This window comes from Sarcophilus harrisii, chromosome 2 (genome assembly GCF_902635505.1).
Source record: "Sarcophilus harrisii chromosome 2, mSarHar1.11, whole genome shotgun sequence".
NCBI classification, from domain to species: domain Eukaryota; kingdom Metazoa; phylum Chordata; class Mammalia; order Dasyuromorphia; family Dasyuridae; genus Sarcophilus; species Sarcophilus harrisii.
Window position 1 is genome coordinate 328,480,899 of NC_045427.1, and position 13,208 is coordinate 328,494,106.

The 13,208-nt window shown below is 33.0% G+C and overlaps 1 protein-coding gene across 7 annotated transcripts in view; it reads left to right on the top strand.

The window, feature by feature from the left end:
• EXD2 (exonuclease 3'-5' domain containing 2) overlaps window positions 1-13,208 on the top strand; it is a 42,636-nt gene that overhangs the window by 8,448 nt on the left and 20,980 nt on the right. For 3 of the 7 annotated variants that reach the window (XM_023503043.2, XM_031952800.1, XM_031952798.1), the window contains exon 2: window positions 656-1,032. The exons of 2 other annotated variants lie outside the window; for them this stretch is intronic. In XM_023503043.2, coding sequence (XP_023358811.1) covers window positions 703-1,032 — 330 coding nt within the window. In that variant the 5' untranslated portion in view covers window positions 656-702. The remainder of the gene's footprint in view (window positions 1-655; window positions 1,033-13,208) is intronic. 2 more of the 7 variants (XM_003756376.4, XM_023503057.2) reach the window with 1 other exon arrangement.

The following is a 13,208-nucleotide window of genomic DNA, read 5'->3' on the forward strand; positions in this document are numbered from 1 at the left end:
TCTTTGTTGGGATTGCCCCTACTTCTATGGCATGCTTTCCAGTTATTTCTTTGTTTGTCTCTTTCCTTTTATTACAAGGATTCTTCCTTACCTCTCCCACTCTTAGCAGTGATCTGCCATTCAATATTGTTGTGGATGGTTTAAATTTATGTGGAACTTTATAGTTATCAAATACTTTCATATACATCATGTCATTTAATTTTTATGGATAAGTAGTGACAACACTGGATTTGGAGTCAGGTGACTTCCACTTATCGCTATGTGAATTGAGGCAAGTCACTTAACTTCATTGAGATTAAGTTTTTTCATCTACAAAATGAGATTGAACTAAGTGATCTCCAAAGCATCTTCCATTTTTGAAACTTATGATCTAATAACATTTCTTGTTTTAATGTCAGTGGGTAATTGAAATGAGTGAATGGTGATCAGGGGGGAGGAGAGCATACTACCAATGTTAGGATATGAAAGGAAAAAGAAGACCACCAACTGTAACTACTTCACAGTATTGTCTAATACTGACCCTAGTTATCTTCAACTTTGTGTTGGAAATGCAAAGGAAATGTTTTGCTGTAAATGTTCAAGTCCAGCTTAGTGGGAATAATTCCTTCAAAGAGGCTATCGTTTTTGTTCTTTGTTTTTTACATTTGTTTTGCAGTTTGGGGTAGTAACCAAATATTCTCTTGAGTGACAGGAAAGAGGAAGATGCTCAAACACAATATAGTTGCTACAACAGTGGCTACCCTTTTGGGCACAGCAGTGGGAGGCCTGATCATATGGAAATTTTTCCAACGCTGGAGGGGCAAAATCAGCTGCACCAGAGAGCATCTGGAAGAAATTGACGGCCAAGAATTGGCTCCAGTGAAAACAGAGCCATTGTTGTCACTCTTGGTTGTTCCTAATGTCTCACGAGTGGAAAGGATGCTTGGAGAGAAGGTGGTGACTGTGTCTGAGACAGAGGAATGGGAAGAAGTTGAGTCCTTACTTAGAAGGGAATTGGAACAGTGTCCAGTCCTTGGAATTGACTGTGAGTGGGTAAGTGATAAAGCAACTCCCTTCCCTCCAAAAAAAAAAAGCTCCCCAAACCCTCCAACCCCCACCCCAACCTCCTTTCTAAATAATCTTTTTGGAGAGTAGATGAATAAAATTAAAGAGAAACTAATATTGGTCTTAAACTAAAATGGTTTTTTAGCAGAGTGGATCACTACTAGTCATTTACATACATACATTACATTACATATAAATGTAATTTATATAGTAGGAAATCAAGTTACTGAAAAAACTCAGCCATCCATAATATGACTAAGCTTATGAAGTAAGCAAAAAGCAAAAATAGATTTAATTTATTAAATATTTATGTGCCCACTATGTTCAAATAACTATATTTCTTGTTGAGCCATTTGGGCTTATTCAAAGATTATTACTGTTACTTTAAAAACCTAACACATACTTTTGTTTTTGTAAAGCCATAAGTAATAATCTTGGCACCTGAAGTAAATCCAATTCAACTGCTAGTGGTGAGCAGAGAAGGGGTATTTCAATTATTATCACACTTATATGATTGAGGTATACTGGAGAAAGAGGTAATAAGAATTGAGAAAATTGAAGAACTAGGAGGCCTGCCTATTTCACTAGGCAAAGTTTGAGATGGAAAAAACAATTAACAAATTAGGGCAGCTAGGTGGTGTAGTAGATAGAGTCCTGGACTTGGAGTCAGAAAGACTGATCAAATTTGGCCTGAGAGATTTACTATTTTTGTCAACCCTGGACAAGTCACTTTCACCTTGTTTGCCTCATTTTCATAATTTGTAAAATGAGCTGGAGAAGGAAATAACAAACCATTTCAGTATCTTTGCCAAGAAAACCTAAAATGGGGTCACTAAAAGTCAGACATGGTTGAAGGGATTGAATAACAACAAAAAAACTTAATGGGGAAGAGGGAAAGTGATTTGAAAATCTGTAGAATTGGATAGGATAGAGAACTTCAGGGAGATGAGGTGACTGTTAGTGATGGTAGCAGAAGAAGTGACAGTGAAGTACAGTAAGAGCACCAACTCTTCCTGGCCCTTTATGTTAGGAGGCATGAGGAGCATATGAAGGTAGTGTCTTCAGGAAAAAGCTAGGTTTTCTGGTTCTTGAGAAAATAGAAAGAATAGGAAAAAGAATAGTATCATAGATTTTGGAAAGTCATCTAATCTAATCTCATTTTAGAGTGAGATTAAATTACTTCTCTGAGGTCATATAGGTCACATGGCAGAATCAAGTTTGAATTCAGACCCATTCTAGATGCTTTGAAGTAGAGGAGGGTTCTTAGAAGGTAAAATGGAAAGGAAAGGCAAAGGAGGATGGGCATTGGGGAGGGTTAGGACTCAGTTTACTGTTTGGTAATGGTGGAGGGGGTTAACTCTAGGATGCTAGAAGCAGGTTTCCCTGTTTGCTTCCTCAGCATGACTCCAGACAATGGCAAGGCTCCCAGGCAACTGATTGATGGGGTTGGGACAACCACATTCAGCCCTGCTGGAGAAGAATCTGTACCTATGGAGTGGTACCTCAGATTAAAAATTGCGGTGAAATGGGATGGATATTCCTATTTCACCTAACAGATGACAAAGAGAAGACATCTTACTATACAGAGGATGGCTTTCAGAGCAAGAAAAGGATATGGCATTGATTGAGCTAAGATCTGTGGGTCAGAAGGAAGGTAAAATACCAGAAAGCCATACCAAAAACCTGAATCTTTAGTATCCTGAGCTACTTAAATTTTTAGGATTGTTGTAGCTTCTAAGGAAAGAAATTAGCTTAGTCCATCTGGCAGATCCTAACAGATGTTTCCCCTACCATATCACAGGATCCTGAAAGTGTGGCAGCTTAGGGAGAAGACCCTTTGTTGGCTATTGTTGATTCCACAGCCCTGCTATCTGGGACAGCCCCAGTGGGCCTAGGCTCTTGGTTTTCCCAACAGACAGTGGATTAGAAACAGCAAGTAGAAGGAATGGAGATTGTGTTAGGGGCAATTGTGTTTGAAGCAACTTCATTGGAAGCACTAAACAACTGATATCTTGACACTCTGACAGTGAAGAAGACTAGAAAAAAAAACTACATAAAATGGAGACAAGAACTCAAAACAGCAGGGCAATCAAGAAGGGTTTGTTATGGGAACAGACAGCCTTCTATTTCAGTAGCTGTTGAGGGCAGCACAGGACAAGAATGGATGATATAATCAAGAAAATAGCAGCTGACAGTCATATTAGTGTTCTACAAGGTACATTCTGTTAAATGTAATCTATTTTAGAGACGGGATTATGTAATCTATTTTAGAAAGATTCTCATATAAAATTGACAAAAAAAAATTGCTGCTTCAAGGGATATTATGAAAATCAACTTGAGAAAAAATGTGTTCCATAATTAGGGGTAAATGAGGTAAAGATCGAAAGGAATTTTTGGTTTTAAAATAATACAGATAAGTTACTATTGTGTATTTTTCTCAGTAATTATCACTGATGAAAGGAAGCCTGGTTAATGCAGAATGACACATAATTTTTAAAAAGTAACTTCTATTTGATTTTAGAATGTATTTGAACTTCTTTTAGAAATCAGGATAACCCAAAAGTCTTAAATATAATTTAGAGTTTTAATAAGTGTAAGTAAGATTTTTGGTATGTCATGCTTTAAGAATTAATTTCATATTGAGCAGTAAAGTCTTATTGGAAAACTTCCTTTTGAAACAAATTGGAAAGCCTTCCTTCTGTTCTATACCATTTTGAATCCTTTTTCAACTTATATTTTTTATTCAACTACCTTATGTCCAAGTTAAGAAGATACAGGGTCATCTAAGGCAACTCAGCTTAAGGAGTTTTCCTTTCCTTTATATTTTCTGGAGTATAAGAATAGTAATCAGATATTTGAGTATCAAAGGGCGTTTTTTTCCCCCTGAGGCAATTGGGGTTAAGTGACCTGCCCAGAGTCACACAGCTAGGATGTGTTAAGTGTCTGAGGTTAGATTTGAACTCAGGTCCTCCTGACTTCAGGGATGTTGCTCCACCTAGCTGCCCCTAGGGCTTTATTGATGAAAATGATGAAGATACTGTAGAAAAGTCTAAATGGTTCTTTTAGTCAACAGAGCAAATACTGCAGTATGCATATACTGCCAATCAATCAGTAAATATTTATTAAACTCCTATTTTGTGCCAGGCACTGTGCTAAGCTCTGGGGATACAGAAAAAAGGCAAAAAACAGTTTTTTACTTTAAGGAGTTTACAATGTAATGGAGAAGATGTTATGTAAGAAATTAAGCTAAATACATAATAAATAGGAAATAATTAACAGAAGGGAAGCACTAGAATTAAGGAAGTTTGGGGAAGGTTTCCATTAGAAAGTGGGATTTTAGCTGGAACATAAGTAGAACCGGGAGCTCAGTAGTTAGAACAGAGAAGGGAGAGTATTTCTAGCATGGGGCACAATCAGAGAGAATATGTCCCAAGTTGTTAGATGGATATTTCATTCAAGAAACAGACAGGAACAGATAATGTCATTGCCAAAAGATTAAGGTATAAGAAGCTTGGAAAAGTAGGAGGAGACTAGATTATAAAAAATTTTATGGGCTTTAAAATTTTAAATTTATTTAATATTTAATTTTTCCCTAATTATGTGTAAAAAAAATCCAGTTTTTTAACATTTGTTTTTAAAAATTTGAGTTTCCAATTCTTTCTCTTACTCCTCACCACCTTTCATTGAGAAGTCAAGCAGTTCCATATAGGTTATACATGTATAGTTATGTAAAACATTTCCATATTAATCATGTTGTGAAAGAAACCAAAGACCAAAAAAAAAAATAACCCTCAAGAAAAATAAAGTTTAAAAAAGTATGCTTCAGTTTGTATTAAAGCACCATCAGTTCTTCCTCTGGGGATGGATAATATTTTTTATCATAAATTCTTCATATTAGATTTGGGTCATTGTATTGCTGAGAATAGCTTGAATTGTTCAGAGCAGACCTTCTCATAATATTACTGTCACTTTGTACATAGTACGTTTCACTTTTTATCAACTCCTGATTTCTTCTAAGTCTTTTAAGGTTTTTCTCAGAGGGTCCTGCCCATCATTCTTTTTTTTTAATGATAATTTTTTAAAATTATAGTTATTTATTTAGAAGATATATGCATGGGTAATTTTTCAGCATTGACAATTGCAAAACCTTTTGTTCCAACTTTTCCCCTCCTTCTCCCCACCTTTTCCCCAAGATGACAGATTGATCAATACATGTTAAATATGTTGAAGTATAAGTTAAATACAATATATGTATACATGTCCAAACAGTTATTTTGCTGTACAAAAAGAATCGGATTTTGAAATAGTGTGCAATTAGCCTGTGAAGGAAATCAAAAATGCAGGCAGACAAAAATAGAGGGATTGGCAATTCTATGTAGTGGTTCATAGTCATCTTCCAGAGTTGTTTCGCTGGGTGTCTGCTCATCATTCTTATGGCACAATAATATTCTATCATTCTTACATATCACAGTTTGTCAGCCCTCTATTTCCAGTTCTTTGCCACCAGAAAAGAGCAGTTACAAATGTTTTTGTACTTATATGTCTTTTTTCTTTTTGTTTTTTAATTTCCTTTTTGGGATATGACATAATAGTAGTATTGCTAGATCAAAGGATAGGAATGATTTTATAGCCCTTTGGGCATTGTTCCAAATTGCTTTATAGAATGGTTGTGAATCACAGCTCCATCAACAATGCATTAATGTTTCTCTTTTTCCACAATCCCTCCGCCATTTTTCATTTTCCTTTTTTGTCCTATTACTTAATCTATTAAGTATGAGAGAGTGTCTGAGAATTGTTTTAATTTGCGTTTCTTCAATCAATAGTGAATTAGAACATATATGGCTATAGATAGCTTTGATTACTTCATCTAAAAACTATTCATATCTTTTGATTATCAATTAAGGAATGGCTCTTATTTTTATAAAGTTGACTCTTTTTTATATGTTTGAGAAATGAGACCTTAAATCACAGGAATTTATTTCAATTTTTTTTCATCATTTCTACAGATGATTTTCCTATTTCCTTTCCTGTTTATTCTTTTGTCTCTCTTCTTTCATCTTGTCCTTTTTCAAAAGTATTTTGTTTCTAACTACTGTTGTCCCAATCTGCCCACTCCCTCCTATTCTGTTTTCCTGTAGAATAAGATAGATTTCTGAACCCCATTGAGTATATATGTTATTCCCTCTTTGAGCCAGTTCTGATGAGAATAAGATTCACTTTCCTTTAGCTCCCCCTTCTTCCCCTCCATGTAAAAAAACTTTTTCTTGCTTCTTTTATGTAAGATAATTTACTCCATTTTACATTTCCCTTTCTCCCATTATATTCTTTGTTCACCCCTTAATTTTAATTTTTAGAATATCATCCCTTCATATTCAACTCATATCTGTGCCTTCTGGCTGTATATACTCCTCTAAACTGTCCTAATGAGAAAGTTCTTTTAAATTAAAAGTATTATCTTCCCATGTAGGAGTGTAAATAGTTTAATAAGGCCCTTCTGATTTCTCTTTCTGTTTCCTTTTAATGTTTGAGTCATATTAAAAGTCAAATTTTCTATTCAGTCTTTTCATCAAGAATGCTTGAAAGGTGAATTTCATTGAATTTCCTCTGAAGAAATATACTCAGTTTTACTATTTAGATGATTCTTAGTTGTAATTATAGCTTCTTTTCCCTCTGGAATATCTTATTCCAAGTCCTCCAGTCTTCTAAGGTAGAAGCTGCTAAATCTTATGTTATCTTGAGTATGACTCCACAATGCTTGAATTGTTTCTGTTAGCTTGCTTCTGTTAGCTTCTGTTAGCTTTCTCAATTAGCTTCTCTAATATTCCTAGGAGTTTTCATTTTGGGATCTCTTTCTAGAGGGGATCAGTAGATTCTTTCAGTTTCTATTTTGGGACAATAAGGCAGTTTTCCTTAATAATTTCTTGAAAGATGATATCTAGGTGTTTTTTGTTTTTGTTTTTTTTTTTTTTTTTTTTTTTGATCATGACTGTCAGATGGCTCAATAATTTAAAAATTATCTTTCCTGTTTTTCCAATGAAATATTTCAATCTTCTGTTTTTTTTCATCGTTTTGATTTTATTTTATTGTTTGTTGATTTCTCATATAGTCATTAGCTTTCATTTGCCCATGCTAATTTTTTAGGAATTATTTTCTTCAATGAGTTTTTTGTACTTCCTATTTGATCAATACTACTTTTTAAGGAATTCTTTCCTTCAGTGAATTTTTGTGCTTCTTCCATTGTAAGAATTTTTCTTTTTAAAGCATTTTTCTCCTTATTGGTTTTTCATACCTTTTTTTAAAAAAACCATTTGGCCTATTCTGTTTTTTAATATATAATTTTTTTCAGTTTTTTTTTTTTTTTGTATGTTGTTTCCTTTACCAAGTTGTTGATTCTTTTTTCATGATTCTCTTGCATCACTCTCCTTTCCCTTTCCGATTTCTCCTTTATCTCTCTTACTTGATTTTCAAAATCCTGTTTGAATTCTTCTATGGCCTGTGACCAATTCATATTTTTCTTAGAAGCTTTGGATGTAGGAACCAACTTTGTTATCTTCTTAGTGTATATTTCTATTTTCCTCATCACCATAGTGATTTTCCATGGACAGAATTATTTCTGTTCGCTCCATGTTCCCAGCCTATTTCTTGACTTTTAACTCTTTGTTTACAGTAGGACTCTGCTTTCAAGGTAGAGGGCACAGTGTTCCAAGCTTGCAAAGACAAATGAAATTTATGTTGGGATGGGTGAAATTGTAGAAAGTGCTAGTGGAAAATTGAGAGAAACCTGTGCTAATTGCAAAGGAGCAAAACTAAAGGTACTCCTTTACTAAATTACTAAAAGCAGAGTACCATAATCTAGGTATACCCTTTGTTGCTGACTGCAGTGGCACAAAAGCAAATAAAAATTCAGTGAAAGTAAAAAAGACTGATAATCAGGCAGATGAATGGACTATTCTGCTGTCATGTTAATCTTTTTGACTAGAGTGTGCAGTGGAAAAGTTCCTAGACAGGGAGTCAGTAAACTTAAGTTCCTTCCATCTAGCTAAGTTTCCAACCTTAGACTTATCTTTGACTCCTCACTTATATTACTTTCTTTGTTTTACTGGTTGCTAAGTCGTATTAATTCTATCTTTACAATACTTTTTATATCTGTCTCCTTTTTTCCCCACTCTCTTGGCCTCCATTCTCAATCAGGTCCTATACTACTGCAGTAACTTTCTTTTCTTTTTTTTTTTTAATAAATTTTATAATATCTTTTTTTTAAATATGACTTATGTTTCTCCTAACTTTTCTCTCCCTCCCAGAGCATTAACATATAACAAAAAAAATTTTCTTTTAATAGTATTTTATTTTTCCAAGTATATGCAGATAGTTTTCAACAGTCACTTTTGCAAAACCTTGAATTTCAAGTTTAATAAAAAAATATTTTTAAGGGGAAAAAAAAAACTAAGCATTGTTCTGTACACATGGATATACCACCTCTGCAAAGGAGTGAGAGGGAGAGGTGTTATATAATTTCTTTGGGACTGTGCTTGTTCTTAAAAAGTTTCTGTAGCATTCATTTGAAAAACAACTTTTTTTTTCTTTTCTTTTCTTTTTTTTTGATGATGCTAAAAGTTTACTTAAATTTATTTTTTTTCAATTTCTTTTTTTTTTTTTTTTTAATAATAACTTTTTATTGACAGAACCCATGCCAGGGTAATTTTCTACAACATTATCCCTTGTACTCACTTCTGTTCCGATTTTTCCCCTCTCTCCCTCCACCCTCTCTCCCCTAGATAGCAAGCAGTCCTGTATATGTTGAATATGTCCTAGTATATCCTAGATACAATGTATGTGTGCAGATCCAAACAGTTCTCTTGTTGCACAGGGAGAATTGGATTCAGAAGGTAGAAATAACCCGGGAAGAAAAACAAAAATGCAAACAGTTTACATTCATTTCCCAGTGTTTTTTTCTTTGGGTGTAGCTGCTTCTGTCCATCATTGATCAATTGAAACTGAATTAGGTCTCTTTGTCAAAGAAATCCACTTCCATCAGATTACATCTTCATACAGTATCATTGTTGACGTATATAATGATTTCTTGGTTCTGCTCATTTCACTTAGCATCAGTTCATGTAATTCTCTCCAAGCTTCTCTGTATTCATCTTGCTGGTCATTTCTTACAGAACAATAATTGAATGTACCATTTATGAGTTTTGTGATCTTGAGTAATTTTCTTCCCAGCATCAGTTTTCTTTTTTACATAAGGACCAGGTCATACTAGAATGCATCTTTAAGATCCTTTCACATTTGGCCTAGGATTAGGATTTTTCTTCATATTATACCTTCTGCTGCCATCATGTGGCTATGTCATTAAAAGTACCAAACTTTGAAAACAAATTGTGCTCTCTTCTGCTGCTTTAGAGAGAAGACTAAGTTATTATAGGCAGGATCTAATCATAGGACCAAAGGAAGTTTGTTTCAGATTTTCAGAGGTTAAAAATAAGGAATTCATAGGATTGTAAAATTTGGTCTCTTTGAAATTACATAGGCCAATCCTTTCATTTTTCAAATGCGTAAACTGAGGCTCAAAGTGAAAAGTAACTTGTCCCCAGACAGAGCTAGTAAGTGCTAGAAGCAAGATTTGAATTAGGTCTAAGTCCAGTTCCAACATCTGTTCGTTATATGATGTTGCCATACTTATTTTTTAATGAAAATAAATCAACCTAAATGAGGATTTTCATAGTAGGTAAGAAAAAATGTGAACGATTTAGTAATGTGGGGTCCTTATTTCCAAATTGTCTTTTAGAATCTAAGCAAAACTGGTTCTTTAGAATAAAAGAATTTTGCTATTGGGAGAAATTGGAAATTGGAAACATTTGAACCTTGGATCAGTATCAATACTATTACTGCCAAGAAAAAAAAGTTGTAGCTTAAGACTTTATTGCTAAATTTACAGGTTCTGTAGAGTAGTAGTGTACTGATACTGAGATCTGTGTTAAACTGGCAGTATTGTATTCTTAAAAAAATAAAAAAAAGAGGGACAGCTAGATGGCACAGTTAATATCAGCCCTGAGGTTAGGAGGACCTGAGTTCAGATTTGTTCTCAGACACTTAACACTTGCTAGCTGTGTCACCTTAGGCAAGTCACTTAACCCCAGTTGCTTTCACAAAAAAATAAAAACAGAAAGAAACTTAGGGATTTCCATGAAAAAAGCCAGTGTTAGAAAGATGGAAAAATGTTCTGGTCACATTTAAAAGAATTTATTAGGAATTATACCACCAGATCTAACTCAGTTTCAATTGATCGATGATGGATAGAAGCAGCTACACCCAAAGAAAGAACACTAGGAAATGAATGTAAACTGTTTGAATTTTTTGTTTTTCTTCCCGGGTTATTTCTACCTTCTGAATCCAATTCTCCCTGTGCAACAAGAAAACTGTTCGGTTCTGCACACATATATTGTATCTAGAATATATTGTGCCATATTTAACATGTATAGGACTGCTTGCCATCTGGGAGAGGGGGTGGAGGAGGAAGGGGAAAAATCGGAACAGAAGTGAGTGCAAGGGATAATGTAAAAAATTACCCTGGCATGGGTTCTGTCAATAAAAAGTTATTTAAAAAAAAAAAAGTAATTAAACCACCAATTCTAAAATGGTCAGTGTTCATACTGCCTGTTTTCTAAATAGGAAGCAAGTATTGATACAGTGAATTTTTAATGGAAATTCTTTAGATCTTGTGGATTAAAGCGGGGTTCCTGCTTATTTATTGCATAGGATTATGGATTTAGAACCAGAAGAGACCTTAGAAGCCATTGAGTCCAACCTCGTCATTTTAATTTAAAAAATTATTTAAAATATTTAATTGTATTCTGAACTTACATTTAAAAATGGAGATTTTCTTACTATGATGATTAGTATTTTTGGTTTTTGGTTTTTGTTTTCTTATTTTTACAGAAATAGGTCTTGTCAAAGGTTTATGTATTGATGACATTATCATTTTCATTTTTTTTTTTTGCAAAAGTAGTTCAATTCAATTGAAACAAAAAGTATTAATATATATAATATATAATAGTTTCCAAATTCAGTGATCTCAGTAGAAAGTTATATATTGTAATTTTATTTTTATTTTCAATTCTTTTATATGCCAATGTGCTTTTATTTTTAAAATTTTAAATAGAATTATATTTTTCCTCAGTTACAATACAAGAAAAATTTTAGCATTCATTTTTACAAGATTTTGCGTTCCAAATTTTTCTCCCTTCCTTTCCTTCCATCTTCTGAAGATGTTGTTTATGTATGTGCTATCATGTAAAACATATTTCCATATTAGTCACAGTTTTAAAAAAAAAGTAGATCAAAAGAAAAAAAACCCCAAGAAATATTAAAGTAAGTGGAAAAAAAATGCTTTGATTTGCATTCTGAGTTCTTTATCTTGTTCTGGATAGCATTTTCCTTCATGAGTTCTTTGTATTATCTTGGATCATTGTGTTGTTGAGAAGAGCTGAATCAGTTGTAGTTGATCATCACACAGTATTGCTGATACTGTGTACAATATTTTTCTGGTTCTGCTCATTTAATTTTCCATCAGTTTGTACAAGTTTTTCCAGATTTTTTTGTAATCTTCATGTTCATCATTTTTTATTATACAGTAGTATTCCATTACATTCATATGCTTGTTCAACCATTCTCCAATTGATGAGCATTCCTTCAATTTACAGTTTTTTGCTACCACAATAAGACCTGTATAAATATTTTTGCAAATGTAGGTCTATTTTCCTTTTTTATAGTCTCTCAGGGATTCAGTAGTGACATTGCTGGGTCGCAGTTTGGTTGCCCCTTTGGGGCAACATTGCTCTCCAGAATAGTTGGATAAGTTCACAATTCCACCAATAGTGCATTAGTGTCCTAATTTTTTCCACTTTCTCTCTTTTTTCAATATTAATATGATCTGTTATGTTTCTGATAATTCAAATAACATACCTGATTATGGTGCACAATTGTCTTACCTTCTTACTAATATATATATATATATATATATATATATATATATATATTCAATATTCATTTGGATATTGCATCAGTATTCATTATGGATATTGCTCTAATTTTGTTTTTCCTTTTTGTTTCTTTCTGGTTTGTGTCACAACCATATTTATGCCATGGAAGAAATTTGATAGGATCTTTTCTTTTTTTTACTTTTGCAAACTGTTAATATAATATTGGAATTAATTGTTCTTTTACTTTTTGGTAAAACTCACTTATAAATCCATTTGATCCTGATATTGATTTTTTGCATTATTTGTTTGCATTTATGCATTATTTGTTTTTTTCTGTAATGGAATTGTTTAAATTAAATATTCTTATTCTAGTAATCATCTATTTTATTTGTTAGACAATGGTTTCATAATTTTCTTCCTTTTTTTTTTCTTTTTTGCTAATTCTTCCATTTTATTTTTATCTTGGCAATTTAGTTTTCTCTCTTTTATTATTTATTAAGATGAACTAGTTGGGCTTAGCTATTCCCCTCTCCCTAAAAACATACGAGGTCCTAATTTCACTTGTCAATCCCTTTTTTTAACTTTTAAATTTTATTTGTCCTCTTTGATTTTCAGAATTTTTGTTGTGGTGTTTAGTTTGAGCTTTTTGTCTACTTAATTTTCAGTTCTTTTTTTCCCCTTTAGTCCATATGGCCAATTAATTGATCTGTTTTTCCTTCTTTTGTGATAAAAGTGTTCAGAGCTATAAATTTTCCCTTAGGACTGCTTTGTCTGCATCTCAAAAGTTATGGCTTTATTATATCATTGTTGATATTTTCTCTAATGAAGTATCTATTGTTTCTTTCAGTTGTCCTTTCATCACTAATTTTTCAGCTTTTCTATAAGCTTTTATTTTTCTCTTCCTCCAACCTGGGTGTCTGCTTAGAGGAAAAAAGAAAGAAAGGAAAAAAAATCCTTGTGATGTAAATATTCTTAGTTAATGCAACACAAATGTTCATATTAGTTGTCTCCAAAAAAAATGTATGCTTCATTTTACATATTTTTAAACTTCTTTGCCTTCATTGATCATCTGGAATCATGATTGGTCATTATCCTGGGCATGATTCTTAAGTTTTTCAAAATTGCTTTTTGCAATATTATTGATACAGTGTAAATTATTCTAATTCTGTTCTCTTCCCTATG